Source organism: Kryptolebias marmoratus, linkage group LG20, assembly GCF_001649575.2.
Source record: "Kryptolebias marmoratus isolate JLee-2015 linkage group LG20, ASM164957v2, whole genome shotgun sequence".
NCBI lineage: Eukaryota > Metazoa > Chordata > Actinopteri > Cyprinodontiformes > Rivulidae > Kryptolebias > Kryptolebias marmoratus.
In genome coordinates, this window is record NC_051449.1 from 9,988,895 (window position 1) to 10,009,691 (window position 20,797).

Sequence of the window (20,797 nt, forward strand, 5' to 3'; positions counted from 1 at the left end):
GTACAGCTTGTTTTTTTACCCCTCAAAAATAATGCGCAGGCAGATGTGACCTAAAGATGTCTGAACCCCAGCTGAACAAGAGGGTCTTTTTAGATATGAACCATAACCCATTAGTTATTACCATGGCTTGTTCAGAAATCCAACAGATAGGGGAAGATAAAGCTAAGTTATCTAGCAGCTTGGCAAAAGACACAAAATACTGCATTGAGCCTTGGGAAAAGTTTTTCAAGGATAAAACTTCTGTGAGTTTGGATAAAAAAAGTTGTTGAGTCCTGGAAGGAGGACAGAGAAGAGGGCAAGTACTTTGTTTCCAGCCTTTGTGCTTCTCTGAGGGTTTATGAGCAAAAAAAAATAAATAAAATAAAAATAAATAACATTTTTCTTTTCTTTCCTTTCACCATTCAGCAGTCAAAGCAGCACACAGAAGTGTCAACACAAAGCCGCATCTATTGTGTGTCAGTCCTACGAACGACGTGTCACAATCTTTGACTCACGGGCTGAAACTTGCAAAGAGGAGCACAGCTTTGATGAGTCAGACGATACTTTCAAGATCAACTAAACACTGGCATTGAAGAAAATTTGAGCTGCTTGACGGACAACTGAAACAAACTGAGTCTTCGTGTATCAGGAGGCCCCATAATTACGGACAATTAGACTGACAAAATGTGTTGGTTTTTTTTCACGTACTTTGGGCAGCCTTTATGACTTTTTTGTGGTCCCGTAACAAGGTGTAAAGATATGTTAACAGATAGTAGAGGGTTATAGTTGCTGTATAACCCAGAACATTTATAACTCTGTCAGTTATTGACTTGTGAACATGAATACTTTATTGCCAAAATGCACCTCTCTAAATTCTGCCTCCTGAAGAGCGCGTGTCGGAGCTCAGAATATTCCATCTGTGTTTGAAGGGAGATTTGGACATGGCAGAAAAAAAACCAACAGTTCTAATTTTGCTTCACATTGCATGCCTCCTTTGTGTTTCTACCTTTTCCTTGGTAAGAAATTGGTTCATTTTGAATAATTCTGACAAATATAAATGTCATTCATTTTTATTTTAGCTAATCATAAAAAACAAACATCTGTTTACTTCATATTTTGTAGCCCACTCCACAGATCCCAGGTAAGTGATTATCTCAAACAACCTGCAGATCAATCTGCAATGGTGTCACTTTCACCTCAGCTGATTTATTTACATTCCCTTACCTCTGTTTTTAAAGATCTGGACGTAGATGGTGGACGAGATCTGGACATTTTTGACATCAATGAAGGTTTGTAAAAAAAAGAAGTGTTGAAGTTTCCTTTTTGGAAATCGCTGAGTTATTGTTTAAACCATTTTTCTTTGCGCTCTTTGACCCCCCTGCAGAGGCAGGGCTGAATCTGGTAGAAGGGGACATTGTGATTGAGGGGGTATGTTAATCTGAATGCTTTCCTTTTTCATCCACACAAACTCATTTTTGTAGAGCTCGGTCTGGACTCATGACTTTGTGATTGTTTTTATTTGCCACTGCAGAAGCAAACTCGAAATTCCATCATAGGGGAGGAGTACAGGTGGCCAAAAACCATCCCTTACTACATGGAAGATGACTTAGGTAAAAAAAAAGAAAAAAAGAAGCTAATAGTAAAATGTAAAATGTAAATAAATTTTCCTGGACTTTGACCGTTTTGCTATTTTTTATCTAGTAAGTTATCTAAATATTGATATTCCTGTAAAATATCTTTATTACCATTTAAAATAGTTGATATTTACTTTTAGTTCTTAATTTAATTTTTATCAGATAGTTTATGCTTAGAAATAATCTTACAGATTATTACTATGAATTTTTATTTTTCCTTAAAAAAAAGTTTTTTTTTTGGTTTGTTTAACTTACAGTAAACAGTTAATCTGACATTATTTCAAAATCACTAACTAGTCTCTAGTTTGGAGCCATGTCAAAGTACACAGCAGCAGTGTTTAATGTTTGATGTCAAACCACCAACAGCTAATCCTGAGCGCACAAACGTGACTCTTACATGATCAGATTTCATCTTGTCAGTCTTAACTCATTCAGTGAGGTCTTTTTGTGAATTTACACGACTATGACTATTCTTATAACTGAAGATATGAGACGTAATATCAAAACTTTAATAGACCTGTTTGCGTGTTTAATTTTCCCTGAAGAGATCAACGCAAAAGGTGTGATTCTGAAGGCCTTTGAGCAGTATCGCCTCAAGACCTGCATCGACTTCAAGCCGTGGAGCGGAGAAAAAAACTACATTTCCATCTTTAAAGGGAGCGGGTAAACCAAAAAAAAGGAACTCATTTTACACTGTGTTTAAATGAGAAGACAAGCTGTACTCACTCAGGGATTAAAACATTGTAAATCCTGTACACAAGTAAAACCTTTGAGATAAGACGCTGCAGATTCTATTTGATGTTCAGAGAAGCCTTGTTTTCTCCTCCCAAACAAGCTGTTTCTCCTCTGTTGGTAATCGGCGAGTTGGGAAGCAGAGATTGTCGATAGGAAACAACTGTGACCGCATCGCCACCATAGAACACGAGTTCCTTCATGCTCTGGGGTTCTGGCATGAGCAGTCCAGATCTGACCGTGATGATTATGTCAAAATTATGTGGGACCACATCTCGGAGGGTAATGTACAATTTATTATGTATGCCTTTTTGTAATTTGTAACCTATTATCACTGATATACTGAGCAAAACATTATGATACAATGCAATATGATTTAATACGATATGATGTACATAACATTAGGATTCAATATATCATGTAATATAAAACGATACAACACAGTACAATATGATATACAATATATCACAAATGAAGGGAATCTTTAAGCCCCCTGAAGCCCTCATAACTGAAGAGAGGAAGAAAACTCATTGTAACTTTGGGTCAATTTGACCCAAAGGCCCCGGGTTCAGGTTAAGAGCAGAACTTATTTTACTGCATGTGTGATAAGGGTGTGGCTGTTATTTCCATAATTAAAATCCTAACAAGATAAGCCAATGATACATCCTTATCCATATATCAGTGATAATTGCATTGACCTATGCTCATTAAGTGAATCTCTTATTAAAGTACAGTGTGTGTGATTTGTCAGCACTATTTTGTCAAGGGTTCAAAAATCTGTAGATAAAACAAACTTTATACGAGATCTTAAAAACCCTTTTCTGAAACCCACATTGGGATAATAGATAATGAAAACATTCTAAAACAGTTTTCTAGCGTACTGTACGTCTGATGTTGCAGGTAAGGAGCACAACTTTAACACCTACAATGACACCACCTCCAGCTCCTTGGGCATACCCTACGACTACGGCTCCATGATGCACTACAGTAAAACCGCTTTCAGAAATGGCACGGAGCCCACCATCGTCACGAAGATCCCCACTTTCAGCGACGTCATTGGCCAGCGCATAGAGTTCAGTGACAGTGATCTGCTCAAGCTGAACCGTCTCTATAACTGCAGTAAGCTTCAACAAACCAGCTTCGTTTTTTGCAACCGACAAACGGCTTAAAGACTGTCAAGCTGCAGCTCGCCTGTATGCTGCAAAACGGTTATTCTAAAAGTTTGTGAACCAAGTGGCTGGAATTTTATAGATGCACTGGAATAACCGCTGCAATGCAATCAATCAGTTTATTGCGGTTCAAAGTGTTCCACCAGTGTTTCTGAAATGTCTTCTAGCTCAAGGTTCCACCTTTCTGGACTCATGTGACTTCGAGGGCGAGAACATCTGCGGAATGATCCAGGGGCGAGAGGATAAGGCCGACTGGGTCAGGGTCTCCAAGGCTGCCGGAGGGCCAGACACAGACTACTCCAACATGGGCAAATGCACAGGTGACACGGACATCGGAGGGTTATGACACAGCATTCAAACCCACATCCCTTTATCAAAGGACTGATTAAAAATTTTAGTACTTGTAATATTCCTACATGTGAAGTCACACGTCACTGAGTTCCTTCTTGTTTCACTGGTGGTTGTAAAAAAAAACAAAAAAAAAAACAGTTGCTTATTAAAACTGAAGGACAGCATTTTACATGAAAAATATTTACCTGAATTGAAGCCGTAGTGGACTGCTTTAGTCTACTTTTTAAAGAAAAACTTTTAATAAATTTAACTTTAAATTATTTTACATTTTATAATAAATACAAGGGACCAGAAAGATGATAAAAATGTGAACCTATCTTCTAAGGTCATTTTGTGCTTGTTAATTTTTTAGCACCTTCAGAAAACAACTTTGTCTGAGTGAGTTTTTTATTTTTGTTTGTCTGTTTGGTGTTTTTAGATAAGAAATGTTTTCTAAATTGATATTTCTTTCGCTAAAAAGTTGCTAAATAGTGACGACTGCAGTAATACACAGTATCTTGTGCAGAAATCTGGCAGTGTTTCTTTTTCTTGTTTTTCTAACAGACTTTCCAATATAATTACAAACTTGCATTTATGAATAAGATGGGCTCTTAAGTTTTATGACACTGATTAGCATCATCGAAACATCTACGATTCAGTAATGACTACTGGCATTATTAATTCATGACATTTATCTGTTTAGGCTCTGGGTACTTCATGCACTTCAGCACTGGAACAGCCAACACTGGAGACACAGCTGTGCTGGAGAGCAGGATCCTTTATCCCAGAAGAGGTTACCAGTGTCTGCAGTTCTTCTTCTACAACAGTGCTGCTCCCTCAGACACACTGAAGATCTATGTCAGGGAGTACGACAAATCCAACCCCAAAGGAACTCTGCGCTTGATAAAAACTATCGACGGTAACTAAGGTCTTACTCAGCATTCACACTAATGCTTTTTGTGTTTTTATTTGATTTTTTATTTTTCCAATCTAACTATTTCTTGCATACTTTGTGCTATTTTATCCATTCATACTGTTTACCAAAACATCCATCTCATTCACAAGATTGGTGCTAAGGCTTTTTCTTTTTTTTTTACTTTAATATTTATCAAAATATTTAATTTTACAAGTATTTTCCCCACAGAAATATGTCAAGATATCTTATATTCCTTTAAGAACACTTGTTTTATCTGCTTGAGCATACTAGCTCTGTTTTTGTCTTCTAATGCTACTTTTAGCTTTTAGCTACCATTCTGCTACTTTTAGCTTTTAAGCCCTTTGCTATATTTCCAGGTCATGTTTGTAAATAAGAACTGGTTCTCAAACATTTTACCTGGTAACTGAAAAGTCATATAAAGATAAAAAAATAAAACATTTTTTTAGCTTCCCTTTAGCTGTCTTTTAGCATCTAGCCAACATTTTGCTACTTTTTGCTGGAAACATTGTTACTTTTGGTTTATTTAGCTCATTTTGGCTTTGTGTTCTGCTTCTTTTAGCTTTAACAACTCAGCTTCAGCATTCACACTGCACTTTTGCAAAAAATGCAACTTTTTAGTTGGTTTACAGTTCTGTAGATGAGCTCTGCCCGTCACGGACTTGCTCATTTCAGTGATTTTGTTTTGTTGTGTTTCGTTCTGTGACAGGATCTCCTCAGGAGCTGTGGCAGCTGCACCACGTGAGCCTAGACGTCAAAACAAAATTCCGCGTTGTCTTTCAAGGGACCAAGGAGGGCTCCGGGCCTGCAGCAGGGGGACTGTCCCTGGATGACATCAACCTTTCTGAAACCACCTGCCCAGAGTTCATTTGGCGAGTAAAAAACTTCACCCACCTTTTGGAGAACACTGCACCAAATACGGCTATTTTTAGCCCTCCATTCACCTCTAAAGAAGGTTACACCTTCCAAATGAAGCTTTACCCCAGCGGAAAGGAGGGTTACCCCGGGCAGCTGTCGGCCTATGCTAATCTGGTGGCTGGTGAAGGGGACACAGGACAAACATGGCCATGTCCGTGGAAACAGATAACCATGATGCTAATGGACCAGCACCCACACATTCAAAAACGCATGTCCAATCAGCGTAGTGTCACAACTGACCCCAACAAGAAGTCATCAGGTGCATTTTTTTTTCTCGATTCAAATATGTCAATGTCAAATTATAAAGAAATAATAAAGTATAGAGTTTATCATCTAAATTACATTCTACTCAACAGCCTCTGATAATTTTTTCTGGGATGATCCTCGCAAGATTGGTAATGAGGTCACAGATGCTGATGGATCCAAGTATTTCCGAGGGCCCGGTTCAGGTACTGCCGTGTATCTCACCCACCTCAGAGCCAAAAGCAGAGATTTTATCAAGGGCGGAGATGCCATCTTTCTTCTCACCATGGAAGGTAAAAGTAATGAATCCCAGATTAAACTCAACAAAAGCTTATCCGTGTCTTAGCTTTCTGTAAAACCTAATGCATCTTGTTGCACTCTTCTCAATGTTTGCCATTAGAACAACACATTAATTAATCGAACCAGCAAGCTCTTACTGTTGGCTTCATGTTTGCTCTTTTTGTTCTCCCAAGATGTGTCCCATCTGACAGAGAGCCAACCAGTGCCTGACACCACACCACAACCTGGAACCACGCCTGACACCACGGCCCCGTCTGAAGACTGCCTCAATAAGCAGTGTCAGAATGGTGGCGTCTGCATCGTAGATGAAGGCAGAGCAGCTTGCAGGTGAGATCTTTTCCACTGGAGTGATATGAAAGCATTAACGTTTGGAGTCAATGCAATTCACTATGGCCGCCACAGCTAATTAACATTAGTCAGCACAAAAATGGCTGTAACTGTCAGTTTTACAGATATGGAGCTAAAATTTGGTGTGGTAATAGCTCAGAGTCATTTCACACATTCTCTGAGCCTGACGTCTTGTAAAATTGCTTATAACAACCCATAGTGTTTAACCAAAATGGCCACAATGCAGTTATTTCTCAACAGGAGATGATCTGGGTGTAAAACTAGGCCTTAAATATGAAAGAAGGGAAGGAATTCATTCATTCAATTTAACACCAGCCAACTCTAAAGGCAGACATCCCGGCATTTATAAAAGTGACATTTACAACAGAAACTAACAGGCACAAATAAAACCTGTAGATGGACCTAAAACAAACAAAACCCTCAGTGCATGCAAAGGAACCCTAACTCTCAAAGAATTGGAAAACCTAAAAAACTGGCAAAAAAAAAGACAACCTGCAAACAAGAGCTAAAATAAACTTGCAGTTATAGCGTGTTTACAGGCTGTGGTGCATTCCAAAAAGTGAATATAAGCAATCCAAATTTTTGAATATTTTGAAACTCTAAAATACAAAAAATAATAAGTAATCTTGCCTATTTTATTTTTAAAATATTTAATCTATAACACTGTAACTTTTTGAAAACCAGGTCATCTGTTACTTAGCTATTTCTTTAAAACAAATATGTCCAAACCTTTGTGTGTCACCCCTTATTATCACTCTCTGAAAGCCACAGGATGGTAGCAGGGCTCCAATTTCTCCTAGTTTAATAGGCATATGTATTACTAGCAGCTAGTTTGGCTATTGGTACTTTTTTTAGGGCGACAAACTTGGTTGTCAAGAGCTAAAACTTAACCAGATTTATGTTATTTTTAATGTGTAAAACATGTATTTGTCAGAGGTTATGTACAGGAATCCACATGAGTATTCTAAGTGTAGTATAGTAGTGTGTGACTATTTGTAACAATAAGTGTGTATTTGATTCCTTTGTTAAGATTTTTGGTTTTCAATGATTTTTACATTTAGAACTATAGTTTCATTCATGAATGAGGCTCAAAGAAGCTGCTTTATAAGCTGAATAAAAGTTTTCTAAAAAGTCTGACTATGTATAACTCTTTTCTTACTTACTAGCAAATGAGGCTGTATTCCTTAGTCGTACTGGAATGACATTCAGTTCTTATTTTCCACTTTCATTCTTCTTTTTCCTCTGCGCTCCAGGTGTGTGGTGGGCAATGACTGGTGGTACTACGGGGACAGCTGTCAGCACAAAGGGTCCTTAAAAGATAAAACCGTTCTTGCTCTGGCCTCCTCTCTGTCTGTACTGGGAGTAATGGTGGTGATTACAGTGATCAGCGTCGTCTGCGTGAAGAAGAAGTTCCAGAAACGTGTCAGCGAGAACAGCTTAGTTCTGGGGAACGTGCAGGCTGGTAACAGGCCCTAAGAAGAAACTGGACTTTTCACTGATAAGAAGAACACAGTAGACTTTAAGGTACAGAACTGAATTCAACATTACCATCTGCTGGCCACTTGAAGCAAGAACAGGAAATTCATTATGTAAACTAAATCTTCTAAAATGAATTTGTTTCAAAATTCTTTTAATTAAAAAAAAGGACTAAATCCACAAACAACTTATTGTATTTGGGTTTTTTTTAACTACTAAACAAACATCTTGTGCCACAAAAAAAGTCTCAGACAACTTGACTTAAAATTCACAAATTTAAAATTTATTATACCAAAGACAGGAACATTTGTGTTGTTTCTTTTCCATGTGGATATATTTGTTGGTATTACTGAACTAGACACAGTCATGCCGGTGATAACAGTTACTGTAGGAGGGAGGTGTGACTAATAACCTGTGAGAATCCATGTCTTTGTGTATGTGTGTGTGTGCGTGTTATGTCTGGGCATTTGTGTGTGCATGCAAAAATTTTTTTAGTGTTAAATAGATACAGTGATGACTACAGAACATCACGATTAAACAAAGTGAAACAAACCATAGCAACTTAGTGCAGAAATATTGTACGGAATGTTGGTTTCTATCCTGCAATTGCACATTTACATTTGTTTGTGTGTGTGTGTGTGTCTGTGTATGTATCTGTGGGTCTACACTGTAAGATAAAAAGGGGGTGACACCTCCATAACGTCAAACAATACATCCTCCCAGCCACCAAAACCTTCACCGACATACAGGTTTGCAGTTCCTTTAAAAGCATCAGTATACAACATTTCTCTTATGTACAGTCATTGAAAAAAAGAATCACCATTTCTCTCAGAGAAGATTAGTAAAAGTGACTGAGTCACCATAAAGAGTATGCAACTCCTAGGAGTTAGTATTGGAAATTTCTACAAAAAATTTCTAGGTCATTTTTACAGGCCAACAGCCATGATTTACTGAAGAAAAACAGTATTTAAGTGCCCTATCTACAACAGTTAAGTGTGGTATTAATGATGTAGCATTCACCATCGCTCACTGATAATAAAAAGATAATGTGTCTCTGCTTTCAAAAGGTTCGTTCAGAAATTTCGCTGCTTTCACATTAAAAGATATGATAAGTTCTTACAAAACAACGAAAACATGGAACTGTTACCCATGTTAGGTACTGTGAAAAGCTAATGCTATTGCAAATAGACTAGTGTTGATTACATACTCAGCTGGTTGTCTACAGTAAAAATAAAGTTCCAGTCTGTGTGAAGGGCACGACCACGGACACGGAGGATCTGTGTCGATTCATTAAGGTTTAATATCATTAAAGGGCTCATTTGCTTGTTTCACTCTCCGAGTGCTGCAGTGCATGTTTCTTCAAAGACTAGGCTGTGCAGGGCATGGAAGCTGGATGAAACGATTTCATGTGCATTTTACAGCCTCTTGAGGGAAACCCACTTGTTTGTGAACATGAATGGGAGGATTGAGGGAGACAAGGCTGTAGGTGATGGTGCTGCTGTTCAGAGAGGCGTGTCGTAGTAATCAGTGGGTTGATCCGTCCCAGTCGGTTTCTGCTGTTTCTGCTGATGCTGCTTCATGATCTCCTTCACCTCCTCCTCCAGCTCGGGTGGTATGATGAACTGGTCGTCCGGGTCGGGCTGGGCTGGAGCGGTGAAGTAACCCCCAGATTTCTTGGAGGGAGCGTCCGCTGCCACCTCAATAAGGTTATGACTTTTTTCCTGGCGTGCCACAGAACCATTAACCCTCCACTTGCCCGCCAACTTTCCGGAGTCACTGCCTCCTGCTCCGACACCTTGCCACAACTCGTCTCGCTCAAGCCCAATCTCAGCCTCCGCCTGGTTTGTGTCCTCTTCTAGGGGCTCTGGGGTGCTTGGCGGTGGAGGTGGAGGAGGAAGAGAGAGCAGGGTGCATTCCTGGCTGGTGGACGGAGGTACAGATGTTTGGGGTGATGACAACAAAGACAATTCTGCTTTCAGGCAGTGAACGTCTGCCTCCACCTCTACTCGACTCCCGTTAGAAAAAACACCAGCGATGGGCTCCTCGTCCTCGCTGTCCAGCCCGTTATCAGACAAGGCGCTGGAGAAGGTGGCACTAGACAGCTGCCTCTGAAAGGAGCCTGCCAGGCAGGCAGGATGGAGAGCACAGCAGCTACGAGCAGAAGGCAGCTCTGAACCTGGAAGCAGATATTGGCAGGGCTGCGTGGTTGTTTGGGCTTGCTGGTGCTGTAAGGACAGCAAATGAGCCTGCTGGTGCAGATGGAGGTGGGAGTGATGCGGCGGCTCCTGCAGCAGCATCAAGGAGCTCTGCGGAGGTTCGTCGGATGAGGCTGTAGAGCCCACCTCGCTGCTCATCTCGCTGGTGCTGATCTCACTGCTGATTTCGCTGCAGGAGGAAGGGGGGACAGCCAAGGAGCCGTCTGAGGGGCGATCCTTCATGGCAGAGGATGATGGAGGATAGGGGCCCAAACCAGGGCTAGGGGGAGGCTGAGGAGGCTCAGAACAGCAGCAGGAGCAGCAGTCTTCGCTCACACTCAGCTGGACGACGACAGCGCTCAGGCTGTCAGTGCAGCCGTATCCCTGTGCCAGTGTGCAAAGCTTTTTAGCAGCAGCCAGGCCATCGGGGACATTCCGAACGGCCTCCACGGCTTCGGTCGGAGACACAGCATCCCACAGGCCACGGCTACCCAAAATGAAGAACTCATCCTGAGGAGTCAAAGTGACTGTCTGAACGTAGGGACACGGGATGACAGAGGGATAAAGGAAGGAGTAGCCCATAATCCGCGTTGAATCGGTCACCCCATTCACCTTGTTGTCCTGAAGAAAAAGATTGTACAAATCAATACGCTCATTCAGTGCAGGCCTAAAATTACTCTGACATCAAATTACTTCAGTGAACATGTGATGTTTCAGATAATCTCTACCTCAGTGATGATAGCCCTGTGCTGCCTGATCCGACGGTATTCGTCCTCAAGCCCCACGTTGTGGAGCAGTGACAGGGACATGGGCTTCCCGTCCCGACATAAGATGGCCTGGCATTTTCCCACATTAGCAGCTGTGAGCGTGAAGCAGCCACCGGGGTCGGTGGGGTCATGTCGAATGTGACACAGAGCCGCAGATCCCCCCAATTTCTGTCCCGCAGTTCCAAGTTTTCTTCAGGGGGACAGATACAGGTGGTTTTATATGATCAGTATTTACTTTTTTTTTTATAGATCAGAAGTCTAAACCCATACTTACAGTAACCTAAAACTTTACTTTGAAGACTAAGTATTTTTTTTTTTAAACAAATTCTTTGACAGCTTATAACAAATTGAAATAAAAGAAGCAAGTCTATTGTTTACCTTTGCATGACGAGGAAGGTGTTGGTCATGTAATCCTCTTCGCTTTTCGTCTTGTGCAGCTCTTCGGCCAGCACGTCGTTCATTGTGCACTGCAAAAGGTAGGGCACTTCCACATTCCTGTCTCCATCAAACACACCGTACAGGGCTTCACGACTCCCACAGAAACTGTTTACGGAGAGAGCTGCGACGCAGAGTCTGAAGAAAAAGAGGCACGTGCTCTGTTAGCCTTAAAGACATATTCACTGTGTTAGACCACAACGTCTTTCACGACTGATTTGACAGTACACAACAACCTCTGCCATCATAGGAAAGTTGCTCAGAGAGAATCCCCTACATGGGTGAAAACTGAACCAAAATATATGCATCCACTCAGACTTTTGTTTTCTAGTTATAATTTAGCAAGTGCACGCATGTGATTCATGTGTTCAAAAGAGCATTACTTCATGTGGCTTTAAGAGGGCACATTCACAGGAGGTTTAGATTTGTGAGGCTTCGAAAGGATGAACAAGATGGGGGTTGTTTTTTCCACCGTTCGCTGAATTGAACTTACTTGTTCTTTACGCCCGAGGCCTCCGTGTAACCATGACTCCACACAGCAGGCCCACCAGATGCCTCGTTCGATGAAAAGGTTGGAGGTGGATCAATATGGAAACAGCGGATATTACTGGAAGACAAAAAAAAAAAATTGAAACGGATCAAAATCACTGCCTTATGTTGAGGCAAAAAGATACATAATCCACAGAGAACAGCACAAGCTATCCCTATACAAAACACAAGCTACATTAAATAAAATATATAGAAATATAGGTCGAAGTAAATAAACCGTTTTTGTCACACTTATAGGTCTATAACAGAGTTCTATAAAAACAGAAAGAGCTACAGAAAAAAAGGCATACTTAAGCTGCTCGAGGGTCTTGTGGTCCAGGTTCAGACGTGGGTTACCAGTGAGGTCCAGCTCCTGAAGCTTTGGAGGTAGATTCTCTGGCAGAGTGATCTCACTCAGCTCGTTGCAGCTCAAATCCACACACTGACGACAAAAGACGAGATGTCACAGCTCCGTCCACACTGCCCAACCTGAGAGATGCCTTTCTGCTGCCGACTTACTTTCATCTCCATCAGCTGCATGACCTCAGGAAAAACCTCAATGGCGTTGGAGTGAGCGATGAGCGTGTGCATCCGCCGACAGTTCATGATGGTGGTGGGAACGGTCTTCAGCATGTTTCCACTCAGGTCAACCTCCTCCAGCTCCTCCAACTTGGCCATTTTACTGAAAGATACAGATAAAAATGGGTGAGCTGACGAGTGACTGAACTGTTGGGAAGGTGAGGTCGCTGAAAACAAACTGAACGATCACCTGCTGTAGTCCTAGTGTCTACCATTTGAGAAGACAAATTTGACGTTTACCTGGCTGGGAAGGTCTGGAGGTGGTTGTAGGCCATGTGCAAAACTCGCAGGTGTGTGTGGCCAGTAAGCATGGGCACACATTTGTCTGTCAGCCAGTTATTCGTCAGGTAGAGTTCCTGCAGGATGCTGTGGCTTTCTTCTGACAGACTCGATGGTGGCAGATGCTCCAGCTTATTGGCTGATGCATTTACACATCGCAGGCTGACAAAAAAAAAAGTATGCTCTCAGTTTTTGTTTGCTTTCATGCTGGGATCCAAAAAAAATAAGATAAGTCACTTTAGGTTTAAACATGTATCAGTGTAATCCACAATAAAATAACCCCCAGGCTGTTTGTTTTTCATTTGCATATTATCCTTGCCCCTAGTTATCCTGTTTTAAATAAAAAGAATAATGTAATTTTTACTTTTTGTCACGTTACGTAAATAAGTCATCGCTTCCTACTGGGGATTTATGCTACCTGTCGGATTTGAGGAACAGGTTGCAGGGAAGTTCCACCAGTTGATTATGCTGAACGTCTAAAACCTCCAGCAGAGGGCGCTCCACTCTTTCAGGCAGCTTCTGCAACTGGTTGTGTCCTGCACTGAGCTTCCTCAGACTGTTGCTGCAGAACAACCTGCGGCACGGGGGAAATACAGATGTTCTGGGTCAGCACTATGAATAGCAATATGAAAAGATGAACAAACAACTGGACAAACTGATGGACCAGAGAGATAGAGAGGGAAAAGGAACAAATAGACAGACAGACAGACAGATGGACGGACGGACGGACGGACAGACAGCTGGACGGACAGACAGTGAAGAGGGATAAAAATGGGAAAGGTGAAGGACAATGATGGGATTCTACATGAGGAAGAATAGAAATCAAACAGTAGCAGTGCCTCTAGTGGAACCTGTAAGTGAAATTTATCATCTTGACGCTTATTGGGTAAAAAATAAATCTCCAGGCAATGAGGGGGACCAGAGGTAGAGGTGGAGAGAATCCAAGAGAGCAAGGTTGACAGAGTCGATGCAGAACACAGAAAAAAAGAGGAAGAGATGCATCTGACCTTCTAAAATGCTACATAAAGAGAAGGAGAACGTGCGAAAGACCGGGAGGTTACAGGCTATTGGTGTGATTTATGAGGCTCTATGGGGGATAGATAGGATGCCTGACAAAGGGCAGGGAGAATAACGCTGCGTTGGTCTGCATTTACAAGCACGTTGGCTGTGAGGGAGACTCACCTCGCTGGGAGCTCAGTGATGAGGTTGTGGCTCACATCCAGGACTTCCAGCTTCTTCGCTTCGCACAGCCAGTCTGGCAACGACTCCATGTGGTTCCTGCAGAGGGGGGTTGATGATGATGATGAATTATGTGCGGTTTGCAAACTGAATTACCTAAAATGGAATATAATACACTGAAAACAAAGGAGCTTTTTTATGTTTTTTAGAACAGTCCAGCTTCAGATAATTGAGGTCACAGCAGTGCTGCGGTACAGTCAAATATATTTTATAATTCCTTAAAAAAATATTCATCATGTGACTCTCTTAATGCCACTTGGGTTAAGTGTAACCTTTTAAAGTAAATGCAGCTTTTAAAAAAATCAGCATTTTATTGCGTGGTTGCCTTTTGACTATAAATGTGTATGATCTGGAACTCTGACATTTGATTCAAAGAAAAAAAAAACATCTTTACTGTTATTTACATTTCATTAGTAATGCATTCCTTTTTTGTAATAAACAAAAAATACTTCAGGGGTTGTTCTCACCTCGAGATATCCATGTAACTAAGATTGGAGGGCACAGGGTTGATATCCAGCTGTCGTACCTCTGTGGGGAGAAATCCAAACAAATTAACCTACAGCAAGGACAGTCTAACACAGAAGCGGGACGATAGAAAACGTAGGAGAGCATTTAAGATGGGAAGGCGAGTGATAACAAGTTTGAGCGGAATGATGGAGAGACACAATTAGACGCAGATGCACTGATGAGAAATATTGACGTGTGCGAAGAGAGGAGCACGATGGCGACATTTGAGAGGACACATTTACTGTATCTCCCAGGTTCGTAGAAGAGAAGGTCAGTTACAGTTGAGAAACGTGCAAGGTGTGTGGGGCGAAATGAACGGTAGATTCCTATTTTTAGCCGTGGATGACGCGGATGCGATGAAGTCCTGTGTGAGACACCCACCGTTGGTGGAGGCGTAGATGCCTTTGAGCAAGCAACCCTTGACTCTGAGACTGGCGATGTGGTTCCTCTCGCAGTGAAGAACCTCCAGCCGGGGGAAGACGGAGGCGTCCAGCTCCGTCAGCCTGTTGTCCCTCACGTCCAGCTGGGTGACGTGCCTCAGCAGGTCGGGCTCGTCTGGCACCATGACGGAGATCTTATTCAACCTAACGGAGCAAGCAGGCAAAAGTTCAACTCCAAGCGGATAAAATTGAGGCATTTCTTGTCACACCTTTTCGGGTGTGCTGATTTTTGGGAAAACAAAAGTTTCCAAAGAAAAGCTCCTAATAGATACCAAATGTTACTTTTTAAGGCGAATAAAAAAAGGCGAAAAAATAAGTACAACTTCCAAACTTTTATACTTTCTACGCAGATTGGAAGGGAGTGAAGCATTAACTGTAAAATAGTGCAAGTCATTCCAGATCAGTGTTTTCCCAGACAATGAGAAGGCACCTGACGGAGCCACTGCAGGCAAATGATTTCTTGATTCTGTGCTGTTTAACTGTCTCATTGTGTGACGGCCTCCCCCGAGTGTTTTTGTTTCCATAATTAGTGAAATAAAGTATGTCAGTGAGTGCGGCGGTCCGTACAAGCATGACCGGCGATTTAAGCGCTGAGTGTTCTGGAGACAAAGTTGACAGAGTTCACTGGGGGGGAAAAAAAAAAAAAAAAGGCCAGCAGAGCTAATGAAAACCTTTTCAGAAAGTGTACGAGGATCCGCCTGCGGTGCCGTACCTTAGATCGATGTGTTTGACGTGAAGCAGCCTGAAATTCTGCAGGGTGAGCGTCTCCAGATTGTTTCCAGCCATGCAAAGCTTCTCCATGGAGGACAGCCGCTCGAGCACCTGGGGAACGTGGTTGAACTGGTTGAAGGACAGGCCTAAATAAGTCAGCCTCTGCAGGGAACCCAGCTCAGAGGGGAGGTCACTTAAACTGTTCCCATCCAACAGGAACGTCTGCAAACTGAGAAAAGAATAACTCTCCTTAATAATGAGGAATGTTTTAATAGTCTCTCAAAGTCTTAAACTTTCTACCAGATTAATGCTCTCTGCTTCCATAATCAGTAAAATAAACATCCAGCAGATGGCAGTAGCAGAACTGACGCCCTACTGGCAACTTCTGGAATTTACAGGCATACCAGATCAGTCTTGCAGATTATCTTCTCATCTTGACCATTCTCAACCCTGCATGCCACTGCGTTTGGTTTCAAATGAGGTCTGAGTTTGAAGGACATGTACTATTCAAATTATCGGCACTGACCTAAATAATAAATAACTCCTATAATCCCTAATGTCTTGGTGGGGTAGAAAGAGCCAAATAACATATAGACTTTACTTGATTTTGTAAAGATACATTGCTGGCTTTTCCAAATAAATACAGAGTGAGATTATACTGCTACCTATCTAAAAACTCAAAAAAAAAAGGAAAAAGAAAATACTCATAAAACAAAGTGTTACATTTTATGTAACTTTTGGTTGCATGTGTGGATTTTAATCAATAACTCCAGTAAAACAAACATTTATTTAATTGTAAAAAAATGCTTAAATCAAACTAACATTCAAATGTCTGAGTAAAAGGAGATGGGCTAAACTGAATTCTCTCCAACTTTTCAGTTCAATGACAAGGTAGGAAGTTTTAAAACCGTATCAGAAAATACCACAGTATATTTTTGTGTAGATAGGAAAACAAACAGAAAAAGACCGGTAGCACTCCATGGCTCAGGATTACGGTCACTTTTACTACTCAGGGACTTCACAAACCATGTTGTTGGTTGCTCATGAGCTGGAACAAGCAAAACACGTTTTTTTTCCTTTCTGCGAGGGAACTCCCACATTCGGTTCTATAAACCTTTGTCACTGAAAGAGCTAATGATGTGGTCAGTTGTTCTGAAGACTTAGTGGTCGCCTGGCCCTGAATCTACATCAGCGCAAACAAACACTGATCCTTGTCAACAGTGAGGATCAGTGAAAGAGTTGGGAAATTACCTGCAACTCGAGCAGCTAAAAACCGAGAGCAGAAGGTAAACAAACACGCACAAAACAAAACAAAAAGTAAAATGTCTCCTTATACCTGCTAAGCCAAGCACAGCAAGCCTCTGACTCAATAGAAAATATATACATTTTGTTGGCTTTCAGTCATTACTTTTCATTCCCTTTGTGTTTATTGCTGCTGTTACGTACTTGGTCATGGCTCCCACGGTGCCGGGGACCGAAGCCAGGTAGTTACAGCTGAGGTTGACCTCCATCAGGGTGGGGATGTCACAGATGGCCAGTGGGAACTGACCGAGGTGGTTGTTGGACAGATTGAGGCTGCGAAGACGCGAAAATCTGGAGACCAAGAGATGGAGGAGAGAAATAAGACGGGGTGATTAAAGCGCACGCTCGCATCTTGTAAACATTAATACTGCAGGAGAGTATAACATATTCATGAATATATTCATGGGCACTGGAGCAAAGTGTAGCTTACGTATATTTAGTTAAGGGAAAGACACAGTTAGATTGGGCACGTTGACAGTCGCAGCCGTCCGAGTGATGCCGAACCTTCATATTTGATTGTTGAGCAAACAAGCAGTGCGTGTGTGCCTGTGTTGTTCATTAAAACACCAGGGGCCAGTGGCATTCAGTCAGTGTGCCCTCCTATGGCATAATATCAACCTTCACAAGACAAGGACCCTCAGGGAGGAGGGGGAGCAGAAAACAAAGTGAACCGTGCAAAACAACTCTTTCTTTATTTATCCGTCTACACACAAAACCTTTTATCATCTGTCACTGGGAGAGAGCAGCTGCTGATGCAACTTCTTGATTTTTTTTCTTTTTTTTACACTATGTACACAAGTTAAATACACGTTCCACATTCGCACAGTGGATTATGATGATGGAGATAACGAAGATGCCAGGGTTATTGATTAGGCTGGCAGAGTAATTCCAACTGAAGGTGACCCCTGCCTTCAGCGAGTAATATTATTCCATTAAATTGACCTCTTCAAACTTTTAAGCAAGGGCAAACCTGCCTTCAGAGTCTGTGTCTAACCTATGAAAAACCGGAAACAACCGGAAACAGGCTCGTAGTCGGGATCTAAAAGAAAATTATAGAATTAATATGAAGTTTTATAATAATCTGAATTTTCTACATATTATTATGTTTCAGACTCGTCTTTGGTCAGGTCCTTTTTTTACCATCATTAATCTTTACACACAACACTCAAAATTAAAATGAAATAATAATAATTATAATAAAGATTCAAATGTCTTAGTAGCACAAGTATTCGGAGCCTGTTATAACATTTGCATTTGACCTCTGATGCATCTTACTTCTATAAAAGATCCCTGAACCTCTTCTACAGAATGACTGTGGGATCCACCAGTCCTTAATGTCCCTGCACCAGACACCAAAAACACTCACTTGGTGTGAATGTTGGTTAATCTCCCTCACTGACCACTAACAGTGTCCTTTAGTGCAGATGACACGTTACACTAAAAAGAGAAACAGAACTTTACAGATGATCCAGATGTTCTTGCTGGACAACTGAAGAAACTTCTGGCTGAAAGGCAAATGACAGCCCATAGGGGATTGCCCAAAAGTCACCTTTTGACCCTCATTAACCTTATGTTCTGCTGCTGTTTTGCTTCCAACAAAACAAATGAACACTGTGATAAAAGTTTAAAAAAAAAAGGCAAAGTCAATGAGAAACTGAGACCCAGGTGTTTCTCTAAGAAGCTTTTAGAGGGCAAAAATAAGTGCATATAGCTGTTATAATCTCCATTTGAACTAAAAATAAAAAAAGCGAAAGAATTTAATCTTAAGGAGCCCATTCTACTAAATTTATTTTAAAAAAATTAAAACATTCCAGATACGGAAACATCTGAGTATAAATGTTACGACTGAGTGCTGTTTTTAAAGACTCCTGCAATGACTTATTGATTATTTATTTCACAGCCTTTTAGGTTGCAAAATTTCCAGTTTGAATGAGCTTGTCCTTGGTCCAGTGAGATGTCTACAGTAATTAAAGATGTCTATATGTGTTATAACTAGTGCTGTTTTGAACTATTGTCTGTCTTGACCAGAACATCCTTGTAAAAGGGATTTTAAAACTCCCATTCCTGTTTAAATAAATAAAGAAAAAACATAAATTTAAATGCAGCTAGTGCTGCATTTAATGCTGTGTCTGTAGCTTATTCAGCTGAAACCTAATTGCGCCTAAAATAACCATTATTTCAAGGGTCCAGCCAAAAACTCTACATTTATCAGCTTCATTTATAGCTGTTGTGAGCAGCTGCTCTGTTTTGACTAAATCTCTGATAAACCCATAGTACAGCCTGCCAAGTCCCAAACAGAGAGACAGTAAAAGTTTAATCCTTTCACTCAACCCTATATCATCCACTGTATCCTGATATCTGTCTCATTTCTCCCACCATCTTTTCTCCTTCAGTTCTATGACATTTGTGCTCCCCATAACAGCCTCAACGAGCATTCACGTGTAAACAAAAACAGGCCAAAGGTCCAACTTCATACACAGAACATTGGCCATGCCTCTCACTGAGTGCTGACCTCTGTCTCAAAGAGAAATGCATGTTGGGAAGGCGGTCCCACACCAGAGGAAAGAGCCAATATGCCAGGCAACTGATTGTGCATATCTGATTGGCAAATCACCCACTAGTTTGTGTTTGGGCCGAAAGACGAGAGAGAGAGAGAGAGAGAGAGAGAGAGAGAGAGAGAGAGAGAGAGAGAGAGAGAGAGAGAGAGAGAGAGAGAAGGGGAGAGGCATCATGCAGGTTAACACGCTTCTACTGACAGAAAAGAAAGACCCAAACGGTGGGTATGGAGCAACAAAAGCAGGCTCTCACACCAACACACACACACACAAAACCATGTTCATTGAGGTGACACACAGTGTAGCATTGTTCTTGACTACAGCTCTTTTGACACAACTTTCTCAGGGGGAAAGCCAGTCCTCAAGTAACTTCACTGCACGTTTCTGTCATAAAATCCCTCTATTTTCAGCAAAACTATTCATCTTCTCTCATTACTGACCTCATTCTCTGTCATGCTGGGTCAAATGCAGATGAGCCAGCTAAGGTTTGGCAAAGCTAAATAGATACTACCTCCCCAGACCAGCGAGGGAGCGGTGCAGCCTTCACTGAGAGGTACAAAAAATAAAAAAAATTAAAATGTCGTTTCTGTTTTTGTCATCTTCTTTTAAACCAGAGTCATTATCCTGGGCATTACAAAAATAAAGATGAGTCAAAATAAAATTACTGTGGCAGGGAGACACGAAGTCCTGACCACATTCATCAGGAAGACGCACGACTGTGCACACACACAGCCGTGCAAACACAGATTCCTCTGGTGCAGCTGCATTACAATGAAAAGTTAAAAAAAAAGCTAAAACAAAGAATGTCATGCTGTATCAAGACTTTGTATGCACTGACCCTAAATCTGTAGCCTGCAGCAAAAGTTTTAGTTGCATACAAGCGAGCAGCACTTACACACTTACTCCATTCTGCACACACAGCTAACGCAGGCATCAGATCAACGCAATTTACTTGGTAAATGTCAGACTTCTTCTAATAATCTTTACAAAGAGATGCCGTGACAGGTGTACAAGTGCACCAGTGCATATATAAGTACTCGCACACACACACACACACACACACACATGGCCACACATGGCCACACATGCAGTATACAGTATCTTGCCTGTGGTCTTTAATCTGAGACCATGATAAGCATGCAGCAGATGGTGACCACAGAGAGACCGAGTGAGAGAGGCCAGGCATATTAAAAGCTT

At 41.4% G+C, this 20,797-nt stretch overlaps 2 protein-coding genes across 2 annotated transcripts in view; one reads left to right on the top strand and one right to left on the bottom strand.

Moving 5' to 3' along the window:
• The first annotated feature begins 845 nt into the window (after positions 1-845).
• si:ch73-40a17.3 (meprin A subunit beta) lies at positions 846-8,250 on the top strand. The gene is made up of 14 exons (XM_017422497.3): positions 846-995; positions 1,102-1,120; positions 1,218-1,268; positions 1,364-1,407; positions 1,511-1,589; positions 2,159-2,276; positions 2,449-2,627; positions 3,246-3,464; positions 3,682-3,834; positions 4,548-4,763; positions 5,488-5,955; positions 6,053-6,232; positions 6,413-6,566; positions 7,841-8,250. The coding sequence occupies exons 1-14, from the start codon at positions 921-923 to the stop codon at positions 8,061-8,063; spliced, it is 2,178 nt and encodes a 725-aa protein (XP_017277986.1). The 5' UTR covers positions 846-920; the 3' UTR covers positions 8,064-8,250.
• Positions 8,251-8,324: 74 nt separating this feature from the next.
• Positions 8,325-20,797, bottom strand: part of phlpp1 (PH domain and leucine rich repeat protein phosphatase 1) — a 47,658-nt gene continuing 35,185 nt past the window's right edge. Inside the window, exons 5-17 of the mRNA XM_017422496.3 lie at positions 17,190-17,336; positions 15,745-15,972; positions 14,974-15,176; positions 14,553-14,613; positions 14,029-14,124; positions 13,265-13,420; positions 12,808-13,008; positions 12,508-12,670; positions 12,300-12,430; positions 11,954-12,067; positions 11,404-11,598; positions 10,987-11,215; positions 8,325-10,879 (exon numbers count right to left, since the gene is read on the bottom strand). Of these exons, the coding sequence (XP_017277985.1) occupies positions 9,566-10,879; positions 10,987-11,215; positions 11,404-11,598; positions 11,954-12,067; positions 12,300-12,430; positions 12,508-12,670; positions 12,808-13,008; positions 13,265-13,420; positions 14,029-14,124; positions 14,553-14,613; positions 14,974-15,176; positions 15,745-15,972; positions 17,190-17,336 (3,238 nt within the window). The 3' untranslated portion in view covers positions 8,325-9,565. The remainder of the gene's footprint in view (positions 10,880-10,986; positions 11,216-11,403; positions 11,599-11,953; positions 12,068-12,299; positions 12,431-12,507; positions 12,671-12,807; positions 13,009-13,264; positions 13,421-14,028; positions 14,125-14,552; positions 14,614-14,973; positions 15,177-15,744; positions 15,973-17,189; positions 17,337-20,797) is intronic.

Excerpts from the sequence above, each read along its gene's own strand:
- si:ch73-40a17.3 (XM_017422497.3), top strand. The coding sequence starts at position 921 with ATGGCAGAAAAAAAACCAACAGTTCTAATTTTGCTTCACATTGCATGC. Across the intron at positions 1,590-2,158 it reads CTACATGGAAGATGACTTAG|AGATCAACGCAAAAGGTGTG; the intron begins GTAAAAAAAAAG and ends TTTTCCCTGAAG. Across the intron at positions 3,465-3,681 it reads GAACCGTCTCTATAACTGCA|CTCAAGGTTCCACCTTTCTG; the intron begins GTAAGCTTCAAC and ends AATGTCTTCTAG.